We start from the raw sequence: 20,632 nt of genomic DNA on the forward strand, positions 1-20,632 counted from the left end.
AGAGGCATGATTTGAGGAGGTTTGGGGTTAGTTTTGCAGGGCGTTTGAAAACAATGAAACATGCACATACATGTTCTAAGATCCAGGAAATGAACTGGCAATCGGTATATTTCCAGCACAGATCAATTGAGAAGAAAATCATCTTCAAAGAATATACAAACCGAATCAAAGGAACATATACTCAAAGAACCATAACTAGAATGCTAGGCAGTATTAACCTGAATAAGAACATTAACTTTTTTAATATTGTGATGAAAAACAACGCCACAAAAATAACTGGTCGATTAAGATGAGATCTTGTTGTAGTTTTACCAGCAGAGCCGAACGCCATCTGTCATGAGCGCCTCCACGACCGAACGAATTGTGGCCATAGCTAGAGAGATCCACCATCGGTGAGGGAGGATTTGGAGGCGGAGAGAGAGAGAGAGAGAGAGAGAGAGAGAGAGAGAGAGAGAGAGAGAGAGGGTATAGGAGAAGACAACTCATTCTATTGGAAAGGGGTGTGTTCACTGTGGAAGAAAGAGACGCTAGGCACGACCAACTCTCCCTGAACTGGATCAAACTCTACAACAATATGCCGAGCTAAATCAGGGCATGTACCTACTATCTAGTACTAAAGTACTAATCAAATACGTAGAACTAATCGATCCAATATAGTTGATTCCTAATTAGACCAAGACAAGATTATTGCTAAAAATCTACTCTTAATTTTTAAATTTTGTGGTCTTGTACTCCTTCTGATCTTTGCTGGTTTTAGATCCGTGATCCGACGATTCATTATCGCTCATCCACCTAGGCCTTTTCAGATTGACGGTCTTAATTGCTGGCAACAGATGAGTCAGCCTAGGCCTTCTCAACTTCTCTGTCCAAAGAATTGAGCCACCTTGATGCAAATCATCGGATCCGTACCTGTCTTCGCCATGTTCAGCTCGCTCACTAGTGTGTCAATCTCCTCCGTTGTTGCTCCCCGCTTCTCCCTGTTGGACTCCTCAACCGGGAAGTGCACCTGAATCTACCATTGCCTTCTACGACCCGGCGACGTACCTGTGCTTCTATCGTCAACGTTGACGAGCTGCTCGGGAATGGCCCACCTTATATCCTCCCCTGACCTCTACTCCCTATTAGCCTCCCACTGTTGCTGAGCACACGGCTGACAATGCAGCATGTTTGACAAGCTCCGTCGCCAGATGGGACCCTTGTGGTCCATGATTCACATGTTTCACTGTATGGACTTTGAGTGGATTGGACCTAGTGAAATATAAGCCTTTAGGTCCGTATGTGCACCGTACATACAAGTTCTATAATTTTGAGCTGATCGAGGGATGAAACTACAAGTTCTCAAATAGTTCAATAACTGTGTGTGCATTTCACTCATCACGAAATGTATACACCGTAAAACTGAAAATACTCAATGGATAAGGAGAAACTCCCCCAGGTATTTTCACGCGCACCTTCAAAATATGTCTACACATATAGCATAAACAGACATCAAGATTTGATCATGAAAACTAAATCATTTATTTCCTGTCCAAGAGAGTTTGGAGGGGGAAATTAATGAAAGTGGTTAATCAAACTCCAATATGTCCTTCTGACCTGCAAGGATCATTGAGATTTGGATGCCCCGTGACCAAGTTTTGTTGAAGAGAAATCGTGTGTGGATTTCTGAGACACGGGGAAACAATGACAAGAACCCAATTGGCAGGAACATGATTAAACCGATGAAGCTGTCATATACCCTGCCGAGCTCCATGATGCAGTCCCACACCATAGTCTTCTTAAAAAATGGAGAGCATGCTTGCCCAATCTGTGAAAAAAAGTCATTTAAATAACAGGGTACCAGAGTTGTTGCTGATTAACATAGTTTTAACTAGTGGGCTATGACAAATAGCGGAGGTCCTCAAAATCAGTTATAGCTATGCTACCACCAGCTTTTTCATAACTGTACTGGAGAATTCTACATGAATAGGGACGAGTACAATTTAGCGGCACCCTGCTCAAACAGCTGTAGACAGGCTATAGCAAGGCTATTTAAAACTTAGTGATTAATGACATTTGACATAACCTGGTTGACAGTTAAAAGGATGGGAAATCCATATTTGTTCTTTGGTTTCTATTTTCTAAAAGTAAATCTGAAACAAGTTGATGAATAGAGGCTTCACTAACCAGCAGAATAAACCATCCAGCAGGCACCGAACCAAGAATACCAGCAAGGACATCAGAAAATGTGAGCTTAAATACAACACTTATGCTCGCCATCACACAGGCAAAGCAAAGGAATACAACGATACCAAATTTCTTCCTTCCTATTGAAACCATCTGAAGACAAAGGCCAAATACAAGAGGTAAGATTTGAAAGTATTGGATCAGAGATAACTGGACCTATGTATGAAAGAGCAGTGTCCTACCTTTAGAACTACTAGAACCGTGAACACGACCAGCCATGACAGTGCATATACCTGTAAACGTAATGGAAATTACCTTATGGTTCTCTGCAACTGTACAAATAAAAAATAAAGCAAACAAAGGAGGCCATGTTTAGAGGATGTACCAGAAGAATGCTTTTGCTGCGCCGCACTATGTTTAGATGGTACACAATAGTGTACTGGTACATCAAGAATCGGAGTGCAGTGATGATTTCCAAGAGAAGAGCAGGCACGCAAGTCTTCCTGAGGTGCTCCTGCTCACCTATCCACCAAGCCTCCCAGCTTTGATCCGCAGACATGCCGATACCCCGTTGATTCCCGATCCACAGCCACCAATCGGTCCAGTCATCAACCATTCTCTTCCACTCAAAACAAACTGGATTGAATATAAAAGGCACAAAGAGCCAAGATGTGACAAGGAACCATATGGAGACTCTGACAAATAGGTGCATGACCGAGAGGTGGTAGGAAATTCCAAAAGCAAGATACACTACCAGAAGAATCAACAGTTCGAGCCCTTTAATAAAGTGGCTACGGGAGTACATGCGATAATTGTCAACAAACTTTGCATGGTACATAAAAGAACCACGGCATTTCGGTCTACATTTAGTGCCACCATGGAGTATTGTTCTCGTGAAGTAGTGGGTTTTGGTGCCAAGCTGGAATGTGAAGAACATAGAAGCCAAGGAAAGCTGAATGGTAAATAATTTTCGTAATGCTGTGCAGAATCCCAGCTCTAAGAATGTCTCCATGAGCATAGGGAGAACAAGCATCAAACCGAGCTGGAAAATAGCCTGTGCAGCCATTTCATTTTCAAGAGGCTTGATGTTGTCCTGAATACGTGGATCCAGCAAAATAGACTTCTCCAGGCCACACATAACTAGATATAACCTCCCATACAAGAATACATAAACCGTAAGTATAGTAGCCTGAAAGAAGGAATGCAATTAAAGATGTCAGTATCCCAAAATAAAAATGATGAACACATTACGTGTTGGAAGTTTGGAACCATGTACACACATCATGCTGAGAACTTGCAAAAATAGAAGTATATGAACACATTTCACATTCTGTTTACATTAAAAAAACTCTACATATTGCTGAATAAGAAACTTAGCATGCTGGTGCGTCAAGATATAAATGGTTTAAAGATAATTATCTCCACCTATCTGCTTTTTATTTCATAGATACATTTCAATAAGTAATCCATGCAATTTCCTTTATTTGTTTGGTAGGGGTGTCTTGTATTGTACCCCATCCAGAAAAACATGGCTAAACCAATGCCTCATCTCCAGGTAATTCGATCGACATTGGCCACATCTATGTTCATCCCAAAACAAAAACCATGAGCATTCCGATATCTCTATCAGGATAAATTGTGTCTTATACCACTTATTGTGAAATTATGGGAATGCTACACCAGCGCCCCCTCCCGAGTCGCTGGGCCATTATGCACCAACCACATCAACATAAACTTATAAAAGGCACCATGCGTCTCCTAGAAAGACTAGCATAATTGGAGGAGCCACCATGATATGTAAAAATTTGCCTCATTTCACAATTAAAGTTCAAATTAACAAAAGAAATGGCTTAGACATCTTTAGAGAAATGGTTTCACATAGATATTTGGAGTTAATATTATTACCATGCTACTGAAGTAAACCCCCACTGTAGTGAAGTAGAAAGACAACATTCTATAGAAGTCAAATCGACATCCAAGCCGATAGTTGTCACGACTCAGTGTTTGTTCACCATGGCCATTGGCAACCTTAGCTTCAAAGACTGTAATATCATCCATTCCCATATGAAGCCCCTTGCCAATTTGCATGTACTCATGATGTGTGACATTTCCTCCTCTGATTGTAGAGTTAAATCCTAAGAGTATTGAATTCAGTAACTGCATTTTAGGTAATTACACGATTTGTATATGAGTGCAGTTTTACCTGAAAATATGTCACTTAGATTAATAGTCTTTGAAGCTTTGCTTATGCCACCCATACTAATATGGAAGAGCCTATCAAAAATATCAGAATGGCCATAATGGAACCGAACCCTGTATTATATTGAAACAGTAACTTAGGGGCACAAAAAACATCATGGTTAAAAGAAAATGTATACTTTGCATATAAAACTCTACAAACAGCCTTAGACATTAAATAAAAACTACTTCAAACAATGTAAATACAAAGTCAACCTTAGTAATCTCCCGTTTCATCTTGTAATTGCTATAATGGAACAAAACCATGTATAGCATTACAATAATGACTTATAAACACTAAGCCTCACAATCAAAATAAATGTGCATTTCACATAAAAAATATGAAAACATGAAACAGAAAAAATAGAACAACATTGAACAACACTAAACTAAGGTGAATCTATTGATTCCTATTTTCATTTTACAATTATGTTAATAAACATTTCCAGCAAGGTATATGCTGCTTGTCCTCGTACTGATGCTCAGAATGGTGTGACCATGCATAAGCATCATCATCCTATTGAGAATGACCTCGCTATTATGTTTGTTTCTGGTGTTCCGCCTCATTTTTTGATTGGTTGTTTTTACTTTAGGGTGTGACTATAGTCGAGTAACTTTGTTGCGACACAATCGATTATTTTAGTCATTGGATCTTTTGTTGTTTCTAATCTATTATTCTTGGACCTCGTGAGTGCACCAAGCTGACCGGCCATATCTATTGGTCTTTGTTTATGATATTGTGATGAGCATAAAGGATATATATCATTCTTGTGATCCTATAGGCTGATGGTTGACAGATTCTCTGGATAATACTTTTGATGATTTTGATCCTTGTCTGGAAAATTTCGATATTCTATTGTTGACCCACTATCTTTTCTTGTGTTATATTCCCCATACGTCTTTATCATCAACACAGTCGGAGCTTCTTCGGTGTCTTTGTGCATTGACATCTCCCTAGTCTTCCCCAGGGCCTTTGATCTCGAGATGGCATCCAAAGGCGCCATCTTCCGAGGCGGATCCAAGAAGCATCCCATCTTAGTTGTTCGACGCAACTTCATCCGTGAGTACATGACACGTCATCTTTTATTGTTGACCCATCTTTTCTACTAGTGTGTCATATTTTCTTGATTATCCTTCTACTCCGATTGCATTCTTGAGCCATCTTCTTATTCTAATATGAAACTTTCACTTCGTGTGATTTCATTTTCTCATGGCATGCCACCTTCAATCCGCCCTACATGCTCATCCGACGCATACTATTGATCACATTGGTTTTTCTAGACCTATTCTCGTCAAGCTAAATTCTGAAAGTCATGTTAGTGTTCATCAGGAATCATTGTGTGTTATGGTGGATAAGCTTGTGCCCTTAAGCTGAACGACATGTGGAACCTTGTTCCTTTTATTCGGTTCGTTGGTTCCATCATTTTCTAGTGGGTCTACAAAATTAATACCTCCACTCATGGTTTTCTTGAGAACTATGAGGCTAGTCTCATGGGACCATGCTTTCATCAATGGCATGGTCATGACTATGGCAGGATATTTGCTGTCGTGGATCACATGACCATTGTTAGTACTTTTCTTTCCCGACCTCTGTCCGTGCTCGGTCCATCTCCTAGCTTGATGTCAACAATTTGTTTCCTAATAGTGAGACACATGAGGTACACGCAATCGCCATCGGGTTATTAAATTCCTAAGAGCATGGTTTGTCGCATTCTCCCTATATTTATAGGCTTAAGCAAGCCCTTCGTACCTGGTTTGAGAACTTCTCATTAGCAATCATACAACCTGTCATTGATGCCATTCCTAATGATCTAAGACTTTTTTTCCTGACTTCACATCAAGGGATTCCTCTTCTTATCTATGTTGATCACATGATTCTTACAAGAGACAGCTTCTCATTATACTTCCTTTGTGAGTCAGATCACAATAAGAAATTTCTCATGTCTCATATATGTCGACTTTGTTATGGTTTTGTGAGTGAGGTTTCTTCCACGTCTACCATCTTGTACCTGCGCCAAGAGAAGTATATCCAGGATCTTGGTCATATATCTATTACTGGTCAATGGACTAATGAGATTTCAATGGAGCTCAATGCTCATCTTTGTCTTACCATCGGTAAGCCTCTTATGGATCGCATCCACTACTGTCACCTTGGTCCAACTCTTTTTTTTATGCTCCAGCTCTTTACAGCTCTGGAGTTTTTCTAAAGTGACCCGACCTAATGATCACTATGATTGTCTGTATTGGTGGTTCTCGCAATGCTTGGAAGACAAGAAGCCGAGAATAGTTTCTCATTCGAGTGAATAACTAGAGTTAAGAAATATGGCTCTTTTGACATCAGGCGTTACTTGGCAACATTGAAAACTTCGGGGAAAACATAAATTTGTAATATTTTCAAATGGGAAAATAGAAGTATCAAATAAGGGCAATGTTAGAAAAATCACTACGATTGAATGAATGTGAAAACTTCTAAAAGTGGTGTCCTTGTCTTTTTTCAGCTCGATGTTAAGGTAGTCATTCTTAATGGTGGGCTATGTGGTATAGATACAAGCACCATTTAGGTATTCTATTCCTGGTAGCACGATTTGGCGCCTTTGTCCCTCTATTATGGGCTTAAGTGGGCATTTGTACCTGGTTTGAGCATTTCCATTAAGCGGTTATTCCAGTTTGCTTTTCTGGTAGTGCTAATTATCTAGCAATTTTTAGTCATAAAAAATCAATAAGTTTTTTAGATTATTTGAATTGCCATTTTTTATATTAAAATTTCAACTGAAACCTTTTCAATCAAAAATATATTTTTCGATACTAAATTATATATTAGTAAACTATTTTACTTTTCTAAATTTCTAATCATAGTTCTTTGTCCTGGTACATTATTTTTATCAATCTTGTACTTTCGACGGTTCAAGGATGAAGTCTATGTCGCACTCAAGCAACTGTTGGCGTACCTGGATTCGACATTTTTCAAAGCTTAATTGGAACTACAATCTAGAGACCTGAATTGCACACCGTAGAATTCCTACTATGCTATCAACTACTAGTCCTATATTAGGAGTTTTTCCATATTGAACTTTAACATAGATTGATCTTGCTTATAAATGTTTAAGTGTGTAACAATAATTATGTATGAACTTATCGAGCACAACTACCTCTTAATATAATATTAATATGAGTACAAAATAATTCGCCATGATGGTTTGTCCAACAAACAAAAGCATTTTTCAAAATTAATAGTTATTATTTGATTTGATAGCTAATTAACCATTACCGCGGAGCATTCAAATCAATGTCTACTCAAAATAAATGCATTGAATAAAGAGCTTATGTAACATAGTAAATTAAGATTTACTTAAGAGGGTTGGCGAGAACTCGTTGTCCAATGGTAGCAAAGGTGGTTTCCTGATTGGACATAAACGTAGCAAGTGATGAAACACTGGCATAGAAAAACATATAACAGGGTTACCAATGGAAATATAAACAAAAATGACAAGAACCAGATTTAAAAGTTGGAATATTCTTAGATGGGCAAACCTTCCAGTAAAAATATGTTCACGGAGACCTAATATAGTCGGTTTTCTCTCTCCATACTTTTCATTCCCGAACTCCTCTAGCACATTTCTCATTTTAAAAGCCTCTTCGACATAATTATCCTGGGTTAAAAAGCAATGATCACAAGTCCTTTATTATCCATTGAAGTAATAGTTTTATTTTTGGAACTTTAGGTAAAGTCTGAACTGGTTTCACATAATTTGTTATCGCATGTAACTAGATTGTCCATGGATATCAATTATCTTAATTGTTTGTAGCCATGATATGGTGTTGAAATCAAAGTACATGTGCTCAAGACCTAGCTAATGGGCACAGTTGAAAGACACTAGAATGTTTACCAGCAAATCACATTATATTTGTAGTGTGATTGGAAAACAACGAATGCTAAAAATGACAATGCATTTGTAATGCATTTGGACAGTTTCGAGGCGTGCTTGGGAAAACGTTGTTAAAAAGAGGGCCACATGCCATGGAATACACGAGAGAGAAAGTTGGTTTAATAAATTATATCTATTGGTGATGTTTTCTTTCCTCAGTGGTTCCACATGTTGATTTGGAATAAAAATAATTAATACAAGCAAATACATAGTATATAGAACCCCAAATACATCGTGGTGCACAATTCCTCACATGTGCTCACTTGCGCATTTTCCATTGTATGTGAAGTAAAAGAAACCCATGTATGCTACCACATATATAGACAAGAAGGGAAAAACATGGGATTTCACAAAGTTACAAGACAACTGATGAAATGCCAACAAAATTCTGTTACCTCTAGAAATTTTTTGCATACAAAAGGCTGGTGGGGCAAAGAGTTCATTGTTCTAGACCAAGTCCTTGCACACATCTAGCCCACATTGTTGGTTTAGCGGAGTCTAGGTATGAGCGAGAAATTGAAATATGACTAGGTTGTCTGTCTTCAACTTTAGCTCGGCAGACACATGAAACTCAAGATGAACAATGTGAAATATGAAAGTTATACCTGGTTTACATCAATGGTCTGGAGAGCTTCTCCCCTCGTAAAAATTATGGCATGATTTTGATTTTCAGGTCTTCCTTCTCCAATATCTGTGATATTTCCAGGAAGCTTGATGCGGTAAATTTCCTAAATAAAATTTAAAGCCAAAAGCACAGAAATGTCATCAAGGAAAACAAAAATATGAGTAAAAAGCATGAGCTATTTCTTATCATGAGTTATATTATTGCAAAGTGCATAAAAATTAGAGAAAAATTACTAGGTGTTTAACACACCACAATAAACTTCAAACAAATGAAGAAATTTAATTTATAATGATTATCTATCAGATAGATCTAAAATTCTAGTTTTGTACGTTCACAATCAACTCAACTAAGATTTACGAGGAGTTGCGGAAAATAGTAAAGTTGAAAAGGTAAAAGCGCATCCAAGTCCTCCATATTAGTTTTTTGTTAATTAATGACAACACAATTAGTAAACTAATTATTTTCCGTTAGACCCCACAACAATGAGCACAACATGCCACGACAAAAATTGTTTCTACCTTCACAAGATCCAGCTGAAGACTCTACATGAGTTCCTCATCCATTAAGTGTAGGCTTAAGAAGTAATCAAAGAAATGAATGTTGGAGAAAGCAAGCCCATGGATGTAAATGACACTACGTAATCTACTCAAATGGAACCATCCTCGTCATGCCAAAGTAAATATGAGCCACAAGCAAAGGATTGAAAAAGGTGAACTCGCTCATGCCCAAAATTAGTTGTTGTTGTGAGAGTTACTCATTTGTCTCCAGCTCCCGGTCCTTTTCGGATTGAAAAAGCACTTGAGTAGTCTGTGGACATCTGTGGAGAGATTATAACCTAAGCACAATGCGATTGGCATGAACTAGATGTTCCAAAACAATCAAGCCAAGGATCCACAAGTGGTGCAAAACAATTCTTTTATCTTCGGCCAAGACTTAACAAAATTGAAGGTTTGTATTTTCATGAGGCATATGCGCCTGTGTCTAGAATTGATGCCATTCATAACATATGATAATCATCAGAACATCACACTTTATCTAATGGATGTTAAAAGTTCTTTTCTAAGCGGTAAAATTGATTTGCTAGTATATGTTGAGAAACCTCCCGGATTTGAAAAGCTAAGCTTACTGACCATGTTTTAAATTTCAGAAGACACCGGGTGGACTCAAGCTAGAGCATCATATAAGTCCCTTACGAAGTGTGTAGCTAAGATGATACATGATTAACCTTTTGTTTTCCAAATATATATGGACAATATTATTTTTGGTTCCACTAACTATGCTTTGAGCGAGAAGTTCAAAGATGATGGCAGATAAACTTGAGAGGTCCATGATGGAAAAAATTCAGAAGTTTCCTCTGTTTTCAAATTAGGCAACTCAAGCGAGGGACATTCATATTTAATGACAAAAACATAAATGCTATGATTAAGAATTCTAGCTTGGAGGAAGATAAATGAAACAGGATAGCAATGCCAAAAAGTGGCCACCTTAACCTCAACATTAATGGTAACCAAATTGAACAAAAAGTATATCATTACATGATAGGCACATTAGATTATCTTTATCCATCTAGGTCTGATGTCGTGCTTAGTGGATGCATCTTGCAAAGTTTCAAGTCGCTCAAAAGTAGTTTCAGTTAGTCCTTGTGAAAAGAATCTTGAGATATCTCATGCACACACCCAACTTAGCGGTTTGGTTTCCACAAAGGGGTAGCTTAAGCATTGTTGGATATTCGAATTTCTATTATGTGGATTGAAAGGTTGATAGGAAGACTACCTATGGAACATGCCAGTTCTTTGGTAGATCGCTGGTTAGTTGGACCTCCAAGAAACAAAACTTTCTTTCGCAATCCACCATACAAGTTGAATACATATCCGTTGGGACCAAAGGCGTAGCTAGGTTGGGACCATGCCCCGGACCAACAGCCTAGCTACAGTAGTAAATAGTGTCAAACAGTGTATTAATCGCTACAGTGAATGAACAAATCAGCCGCCGTGCCCCACGCCATGGCCCTGGTAGCCTGGGGCCTGGCTATGCCGCACATACACGGCCACCTCCACCACTTGCGCCAAGCTCAGAACAACCACGCCCACCAGGTCTTGCGGGCTAACAAACCACGCATGAAGCTAACAACCTACTAGCAGCTAATTACACGACTCTATGCGCAGCCACATCAACGGCCACGAAAACTAGTGTGCACACCACACTTCGGCTGCGCTCACCCCGCGCACGCACACATGGCTCACTCGTCACAGACGAGGCAACGCACCGGTGCCCGGCTCGACCAGCATACACACGCTGATCATTTCCTTCGCGTGGCTTATTCCTAACAATATCCAACAGAATTTGTCGCACTCAATTTCTTTGGATAAGATAATGTTTGATGGATACGATATTGATCTTGAACTATTCCCTCTTTTGCATGATATAATGAAACAAGTTAACATAGCTCACAATCCAGTCCAACACTCCTGGACCGAACACATATATCCGACATCACTTCCTTACGGATCATATCACAAAGGGAGCTGCACCGATTCCCAAGATGAGAAACACACTTCTGTACATTGATCTCTTAAGTAATAGACTAAATGTGTGAAATTATCAAAAAATGGTATAGTCATTGTCAAAAAATGTTAAGCTTGAGTCATAGGATCAATTTCATTCCTGAACAAGAGGTTCTGTGTCAACATTCTTCATACAAGGAGAGAAGATAACAACTAATCACCATTTTTGTTTCTTTAGCTTTTGTCTTTTGTTCAGATTTATACCTAGCCTTGAGTTGATGTTATTGAAATCCATCCAGCTATTGACATTAACAATAGAAAATTCATTTAATACGAAAATAATAGAAAATTGTTTAGAAAATACCTAGCATTGACATTAACAATGTAATGTATTATGTTCGATGCAGAAAAAAAAGGAGCATTTTAGATAAATATTTTTGGAATCAACTACACGAGGTACCATAGCCCTATATTTTGGAAAATACAAAATGCATATTATCCCAGAAAAAAGATGAAACATGAAGGTATATTTCCAAATACTTGTGTCCGACCAAGTTGTAGTCTAATCTAAATTGCAAATAATGAAGTATTTCTTGTAGTGTGGGCTAAGGTCCAATGTGGACTAGACGTCGATGATCAAGTTAGCCGAGAGCTTTGTTGTCTTAGGACATTGTGTCTGAACCTTCAACAACGAGGACACAAGATTGTGCCAAAAATCTAAACATCGAGATAAATCACAATGTTTGGAAAATCGTCTTCCACTTTACATTTCTTAGACTTGCATGCTCTAGGTTGCTTTAGACAACTAGTAGTAACTAGCTTAAAATAGTTTGCTAAAAAGGGTTATTTTTGTTATTATTTATTCACCCTTCTCTAGACACCTAGATGATCCTACAAATGTCTTCTGCTATAGATCATGAGATGATCAGTTGATGTGCAGATTCATAGCAGCAGTAGAGCCAGGGTAACGCGTCGATATAGTTGTCATCATACATCCTGTCCTTGCAATATCCCTCATGTTGTTCCTATGAGAGTTGCATGTGCAATGCCTCCAGTGTATCCACACGTATATGGATGAAAAGGGACTCATGAATTATTAAGTCTCATCACATGAATTTGACATGGGTGGTAATGATGATAAGGGCTTCTCTAAAAATAATTGTTGATAAAATCAGTCAATAATCATGGAGAGATGAATAGAATTGGCTCGGAACTTCCGAACTGGGACGTTACGTTTTCTCCCTTGCATATTTTGGTCAAAACAGAGCCGGAAGACGATTGAGATGCCATAGAGCATTGACGAAGGAATTAGGCGGCGCCAGAATTTGAAACACTGGTGCTCTGCCGTGGCATGGTTTGTATGTGACCGACATGCACAACTTGAATGTTGCTGGCTGAGGCTCGCAACCACACCATCTGCCCATAGCCTCGGCTTCACCTCAATGTCGCTGGCCGAAGCTCTCAACTTCTCCACCCACAAAGTGTTTTTGCGAATGACCTATGTGTATTTTCTACTCCTATTTTCTTTGTGTTACACTTTTTAATAAAATTGAATAAAGATTATTACATAGTGTAGTTGAAAAGGTTAAGAAATCATCTTTGAGAGCTCTTAATTGGTGGAAGAGAAAGAAGGAGATATTTATGAATGACCATTTCCATGATAGCTCATGAGGAGACTATGGGTGGACGGCGGTGCAGAGGGCCATGCCAAGCTTAAGAAGAATTACTTTGCAACCAATTCAACATAATGGGAGAAGTATTTTTGTTGAGGATATCAGATGCACCAAGGTCTTCTCCTCACCATTGCAGAAGTTGTTGATGAGCTTGTCGGATGTTTTAAACTGAGGGGGAGTGAATTAGGAGAGATAAGTCCAAGACCATTGATGAAGTGTGTCGTTATTGTTCGAGTGCTTTCCTATGGGTGTTCAGCCAATGACAGTAATGACTTTGTCCGCATTGGAGAAGATTCAATTCATGAGGCCATTTGAAGATACACACAAGTCGTGATTGAGATATATGGGCTAGAGTACTGGAGGGAATGCAGCAAAGAAGACTCTGAGAGACTCTTAGGTTAGTGTGAAGAATGAGGATCTCCAGGGTTGTTTGGATCACTTGATTACATGCGCTTGACATTGAAGAATTATGCTATGGGATGGAAAGGTCGGTACAGAGGGGACACCAAAGATGCAACAAGCATTCTTGGGTCAAAGGATATATGGATTCGACATTCTTATTTTGGATTGCGTCGCTCTCATAATGAGTTGAATGTGTTTTTGAGATCACCACTTTTTGGGTGGCTTGTTGGTGGAAATCTTCCTCACTCCAACTATACTGTCAATGGTTGTCAGTAAAAGATGGGCTACTACCTTGCAGATGGTACATATCCTCCGTGGGCCACATTTGTGAAGGCAATTCCGCAACCTCAAGGAAATAAGATATCTCACTTTGCAATGAGCCAAGAACTGACAAAAAAGGATGTTGACAAAGAGCTTTCAATGTGCTTCAAAAGCTCTTTTCCATTATTTGTGGCCCTGCCAAGTATCAGAACCCACAGGTTCGATGGCAAATAATGACAGGTTCCATTATCTTGCATAAAATTATCATTGATGATGAGAGAGAGATAACAAAGAAATTTTGGTACATCTCCAAACGGGATCCTATTGAACCCGAACACATTGCAAACATGATACCAAGATTTCACACAACTCATCGAAGCATCGATAACTGGATAGTTGATACCCAGCTCAAAGATTATCTTGTTGTGAACCAATGGCACTCCATAGAACTTGATTTTTGAGCATCGTATTTGTTTTTTCATTTGGACCATTTCATGTGTTTGAATTTGAATAATAATTTGTACTTTTTTAATTTGTAATATTCATGTGTGTGAACCTTAATTACCAAGTTTGGATTTAATATGTGTGCAAATAGGTAATTGAAATGGATTATGCAAACTAAAACATAGAAGAATTGGCAAATAATTTTCTGGAGAGTTAACTTTCAGGAGTTCAGTTATGAACCGACTTTATTTCACTCCTAAAAGATAAGGAATTGAGATTTGACGGGACCTTTGACAGTCTAGATTATAATTGTTCGGCTAGGGCAATTAGAAGGGTTCGGATAGTGATACCCTAACGCAAGGGGCCTGTCTATTGTAATTAGTATGCAACCAAGGTGTAGCGGCACTTATATGTGTTGGACACCACGGCTTGGATCTTTGGAGCATGTTGCTAGAACCATGCATCAGGACAATAGGGTGCCAGCATTCTGTTTTGTCATCAAAGTTGGGCTTTCTCGGTCGTTACCGATGACTGCCCATTATCACCTAGAGAATTAACTTGTTTTTGAAGGAGAAGGGGACCAACGAGTCCTAGTTAGCATCAATAAATGGATGTAATATCTTTTATCTTCGAGTTAGGAATCGTTTAATGTAAATTTGGGTTCAATACTCCATTATAGATAAGACTAGCAATCAACCCGTGTAGCTGCACGGGATAGAAATGCCCTGTCTTAACATTGTTGTGTAAATTCAGTTTTCACATATTTTTCTGAATAAGAGCGTCGGTGTATGTGCAAATTCCTTTACCCCTGAGTTGTGACAAATAATATCAACATTTTTAGATAGATATACTTGTTGGTCAAACACATCATGTGCAATATAATATATGAAGAGAAGTATAGAGACATCCTAATGTATTTCAAGGGTAGAACATTTTCGTAACATGCTTTTGAGTACTCATTATGCATGTCATGATAAATAAAATGCGAATTTCCATTCAAAATTGGCAATGGAAAATATTTCTAATCTTAGACCAAATATAAATTAAAATCTATATTAACCAATTTTGGTTTGGTAATTAAAGAATATCAATCATGAGAATCGTCATTATGTACACATAAGATATATACTCTTAAGATAATCCATTGCCTGCAATTTGGAATAATAAGAATGTGCTTAATATCATGCTAATATGCCCTTTCCTCTCATGACATCCATTGAATACATTCCTCTCTAAACATGGTCATGCTGGTCCCTTTACTCTTAGTGTGACGATAAAACTGAGAATTTATGAGCCAGTGACTACATTAATATCACAGTCAAAAATCATCAGTTCATTTTATCCTAGACTGTATTAACATCGGTATACAATTTTTACCATTCCTCCATTTATTTATATGATCTCTTAACCTGATGAGCTACCGAGGAGTACAATTTTCAAGATTTTAGGGAGATTTTTTTTCATTTTTGATTTATTTTATCCTGGTCATGTTTCTTTTCTTATAATAGGAATAAAAAGGCATTCATGAATAGACTATTTTTTTCCTAAACTTAATTCTTTGGAGAGCATTGATTTGTACCAATTTTTTATTGACACGACTAAGTTTCAAAAGGCAAACTTCAAAATGATTTGTAGGTCAAACTGTCGAGTTGATTGGAAAGCAGTTTTTACATAGAAAAATCGTCACGATGAGAGCTTCAAAACTAGATCCTGTGTTGCTATGTTTTGATGATATTTTTTTCATGTCAAGAGTTACCACGCTGGACTACGTAAGTTATCACCCATGCAGTATGTAACTTATCATGGTGTTTACATTGAAGTTATTAGGGGTATGCTTTGACTACTTTTTTGCCTGGTTAAAAAATTACCAAGATATTTGTAAGTTAACCATGAGGCATGCAATACCACCTGCTAGCATGGGTGCCGTGCCTGGCCGCAAGGTGAGGTCCACGTGCAGATGCGGCAAAAGCATGCTTATGAAACATAAGATCGCAGCTCGTGTCAGGCCAGGACAATTTAGGCGTTTGCTAGATCGGACCGATCCCAGACCGCCCCGCTGGCCACTTATGATCATGTGTCCATTGTGCGTAAAAAATCATTATATTTACCTAGAAATTATCGGGGGCATGTTTTTCAACAAGTTGTTCTTTCTCCTGGGTCAGTTACCGCGGTATTTGTACGGAAGTTATCAGGTATGTGGTCAAATATTATCATATCATTTACACAAAAAATAATCGAATGTATTTTTTTTGAAAAACACTTGCAAAAATAATTGTGGTGTTTATACATGAGTTATCAGTTATGATGCGCGTATATTTTTATGTATACGTAGTAGAGGAGACATGTTAAATAGCCTATTTACTTTCTTTTGTTCAATAAAGGGACCGCAGGTTAGGTTGTATGCTGGTTGAGTTGGCTCACTAGTGGGGCAAGGATCAAATCCTCTTGTTAACTTTCTCATTTTTTGTTTCATTTTTCTTATGGGAACATGCACGCAGCTAAGAAACATTCAGGTATATATTTTCTTTTCTAAGCGTATGACTTTGGGAAGCATTAATTTCTACATGACTTTTGTTTGTTTTTTCGCAAGGGAAAACACACGAAGATTTTTATTTTGGGTGGTACTCCGGACATGGACTTTTTTTCTAGCATGGGTCCTAAGAGCAACTTTAGCAGACCCCGCAAAACACGCAGACCTGCAAAATTCCAGCGAGTATGCGGGCTCGGCCCAATTTTCCGGCCAGAACAGAGCCCATATACTCGCCCGGCCCATAATTTTTGTCGCGACAAGCAAACCGCACGCCCCGACCGCTATATCTGCGGTTCCGCGACCCTTTTGCGGGTCCAAACCCTATCCCCCGCCGCCGCCGAGCCACGCGATTCCCCTTTCCCCTCTCCAAGGACGTTTCATTTGTGTGTCTTTTTGTGATAATGTGTCTACTTTTTTCTATATGAATGAAGAAGACAAATCGATTTTATTTATTTTGGTCCAGACTTGAACGTGGGCATCCATGGCTATTTTTCGTGCATGTGCGTTTCATCCCTTTTTAGACTTTTGGTCCGTGTTGTTTTTTCCATTGAAGTTTTATATGGCATGGCTGCCTAACTGATCTTGACTACAAAAGTTGAAATAAATAGGTTTATTATTTTCTGGTGCATGAAAATTAATGTATATTTTTAACTTATGTTACCCTTTTTCTAGGAAACCAAGAGAGACCCAAGGGAGGAAGACTCCCGTACGTGGTATATTTCATTTTTTGTATGAAACGCAGAGAGTCCCATGGGAGTATGACTGCCGTACGTATAAGTATGACACATCATGTATTATATTTCTTATTTCTATGGATTAACGTGGTGCCTCGTATGGTGCCTCCAATTAGTATATATATATAGGGTAACGCTATTCTAAGCATGAGTGTAGAATAGCTTATTCTACACCCCTAGTAACCCTATGTATATATATGATTGTAAACTGGTTTTTTATTTTCAGAAAATACTATGTGCATTAAATATAAATTTGGGAGTATAAATGTATGTGTGATTTACAGACATGATTGTGATAGTACAGGTACCTATATGTACGCACAACACACTTAAGTATATACAAGCTAGCTATGTCACACATGCATGTGTAGTGCGTTGCCAGAAAAAATCTTTAATTTTCTAGGTGGCCTATTGGGCCTATATAATCTCCCTTGCAATATGTGGACTGCTCCCTAAAAATATGTACGGACTGCTAGGCAGATATAATAAAGTTACAATTTACCATAGTTTAAAATAGCCGGCTATAGCCCCGCTATAGCTGCGCTATAGCTGCTTGAGCATGTTGCCGCTATTTGATTTCATGTACAATTTGCCGCTATAGCCTCGCTATAGCCCGCTATAGCTGTTTTTAAGGGCTGCCGCTATATACCATAGCCCGCTATTTAAAACATTGAATTTACGTTTAATCCTACCCGCAGAATTAATATCTAATAGTTATTTATGGATAGTTTTCTATGATTAACGTGGAGCCTCGAATGGCTCCTCTAATTAGTAGATATCCCTTAACTTGGGCACTAAGACAACGTTACGGCATTGGCTAAAGGTACATGCTGTGGAGGCCTACTCGGCTAATCTTCTATATCTAAATAGGGGAACCCCACTAGGTGATTTTCCTGCCTTCTCATGAAGCCACGTCATTCGAATTGTTATAGCCATTGATACACTGTAGCTCTGGAGTTTGCAGCCATTCAAACAAAACTTGTCCACCGCTAAGTGGAAGATATGGCTTCGTTCCTTTCCAACTGTCCCGCTCGCTCCACATCAACAATTCTTTTTCTTTTGAAAAAAACCCCCAAAATGAAGCGTCTATTTTTCTAGCCCAATCGCACTGAGTGCTGCCCCCTCCTCTTATTTCCTCCTCCGATGGTTCCTTTCATCTCCCAGCAGTAAATTTCCAGCGCTCTCTTCCCAATTTTTATGCCCCCTTTGTATTTGTGCCACACTTCACATTTTACGCGGCTGCCGGCCAAGCCTCTCTGGCCATCAACACTAGAGACATGCGGCCGTCCGCCTTCCGGGTGCCCCATGATCGCCGCTGACCTCCCGGCGAACCATGCGCACCACCATCAGCGACCTCCTGCAACTCCACATGCGTCAGAGGTGGGAACTCTCCTTCCTGTCTCTCTCGTCAGATCTGAACTGCATTTTTTTTTACTTAGATTGGTTGGAAGGCTGTGCTGAGAAGGGTGAGGGCGCCAACCCCTAGTTATATTTCGGCGGCGTGATGGATCCAAATGGATGCCAATCATGGACATGTACGCCAGATCTCAATTAAAGTACAGCCTCTATCGCCAAAGATAGGAGCAGGAAGATGAGGTCGTTCCCATAGTATATTTGTGCAGATCTTTACCCCTGTATCGTCCCCCTGAAGCCTTATATGTTCTTTTAGTGGAAGAGATGTGTACTGTAAATGCACCTTACTTTTTCTTTTTTTTTTACTGATTGGCATGTGGCTCGTGGTCATGTACAAATACTAAGATGTATGAATGTGCAGATTGGAAAATTCATCACAATACTTCATGCGACGTCCTATCATCCGCCATCCAGAAATTTTGTGCGTTAGTTTCTTCAAATTTTCTTTAAGTTTATATATAGCCATATCATTTGTGGTGCAACTTATTTTGCGGAGAGTTGCGGAGGTGCTTTCAGTTAAAGATGATGAATTTCTAATGTGCAATTCAGCACCTTCGGAGTAGTATTCTGTAAGATTCTTTATGGTAAAAAGTAATTTATTTTTGAAAGATTTGTGGCTGAAATTTTCCTTTCATTTGGGTTACACGTTCTGTGTAGTTATCTCCCTCTCTCTGTATGTTGTAACATAATATGACTTGATGGTGACTTAGTTTGCAACATTTGTGGAACCAGGCTATGTCTACAGGTTTTGTGGTTCTTTCTAGACATGCCCAAGGCCCCTCTGGGCTTCGTTCGTGGATGCCTTTCTAAAATCCTGTTTGTTTAAGAGATATATGTTTTTTTTGCTTTCACCCACTTGATGATGACAAGGCAAGCAATACGAGTAGAAAAGCATGTGTAGTATCGAATTTGCAGTTGGATATATTACTTCACTCTTTTGTTATCCAATAATAATTTATTTGTCTCCGAGTGCATTTTATAATGCTATGTTGAATTGCTATTTCTCACATTGTTTGACGACGTCTAAAAGTCAGTATTTACTCATCTTCCAAGGTCGGATTTAGTATGCTAATATTGTAGAACAATGGCTCTATGAATTGCTGTGGTATGCTTGGTTGTAAAGTTTTGTTCAATGTCAAACTTATTTTTTATTTTTATTATAATATACTACATACCATAATTTGTTGTTTTCTGACTCATTGATTTTTTTATGCAGATCTAAAGAGCTTTGTTATGGAGTGCTATGTTTATTATTTAATTGAATGCAAGTGATGTTTAAATATTTTCACAAACATGATTCTTTGGTGTCCCGTTACCATTCTAATAAGATGATATTCATGCTTTTACAATTTTGGATTGAATCCACCAACTAAATAAGCAGCTCTCATACTTTGTATGTTGTTCCCAACCCATCAGTGAAGCCTCAGATGTTTCAGATGTTGTGCCTCAGCCAGAAATATCAAGAGGCGGACGTGGGAGACAGCGAAGGGGAAACTATGGGCATGGTTTGCTTGTTAGTTGTGTGTGTTCAGTTAGCGATCTATATATAGCTGTATGTGATGTATCCAACCTTTCTTCATCTTTGTAACTATATCTGCAAGTCCCTGCCAGTTTCCCTTATTTGGCTGATAGGTTTCATTTTCAATGGAAAATAGAAGCAAAGAGTTACTCCATGTGTTCTAAAAAATGTTTGTTCTGTAAGAAAAATCATTTGTTTAA

The 20,632-nt window shown here is 38.6% G+C and overlaps 1 protein-coding gene across 3 annotated transcripts in view; it reads right to left on the reverse strand.

Annotated features, from left to right (window-relative positions):
* Positions 1-1,285: 1,285 nt before the first annotated feature.
* LOC125512121 (callose synthase 7-like) overlaps positions 1,286-20,632 on the reverse strand; it is a gene marked incomplete at its 5' end in the record, with an annotated part of 38,352 nt that continues 19,005 nt past the window's right edge. The window contains 9 exon segments of one of the 3 annotated variants that reach the window (XM_048677186.1): positions 1,286-1,804; positions 2,164-2,316; positions 2,406-2,456; positions 2,549-3,352; positions 4,069-4,298; positions 4,367-4,476; positions 7,751-7,834; positions 7,933-8,051; positions 8,933-9,055. In XM_048677186.1, coding sequence (XP_048533143.1) covers positions 1,565-1,804; positions 2,164-2,316; positions 2,406-2,456; positions 2,549-3,352; positions 4,069-4,298; positions 4,367-4,476; positions 7,751-7,834; positions 7,933-8,051; positions 8,933-9,055 — 1,914 coding nt within the window. 3 annotated transcript variants of the gene reach the window in all.

This window comes from Triticum urartu, chromosome 6 (genome assembly GCF_003073215.2).
Source record: "Triticum urartu cultivar G1812 chromosome 6, Tu2.1, whole genome shotgun sequence".
Classification (NCBI taxonomy): Eukaryota; Viridiplantae; Streptophyta; class Magnoliopsida; order Poales; family Poaceae; genus Triticum; species Triticum urartu.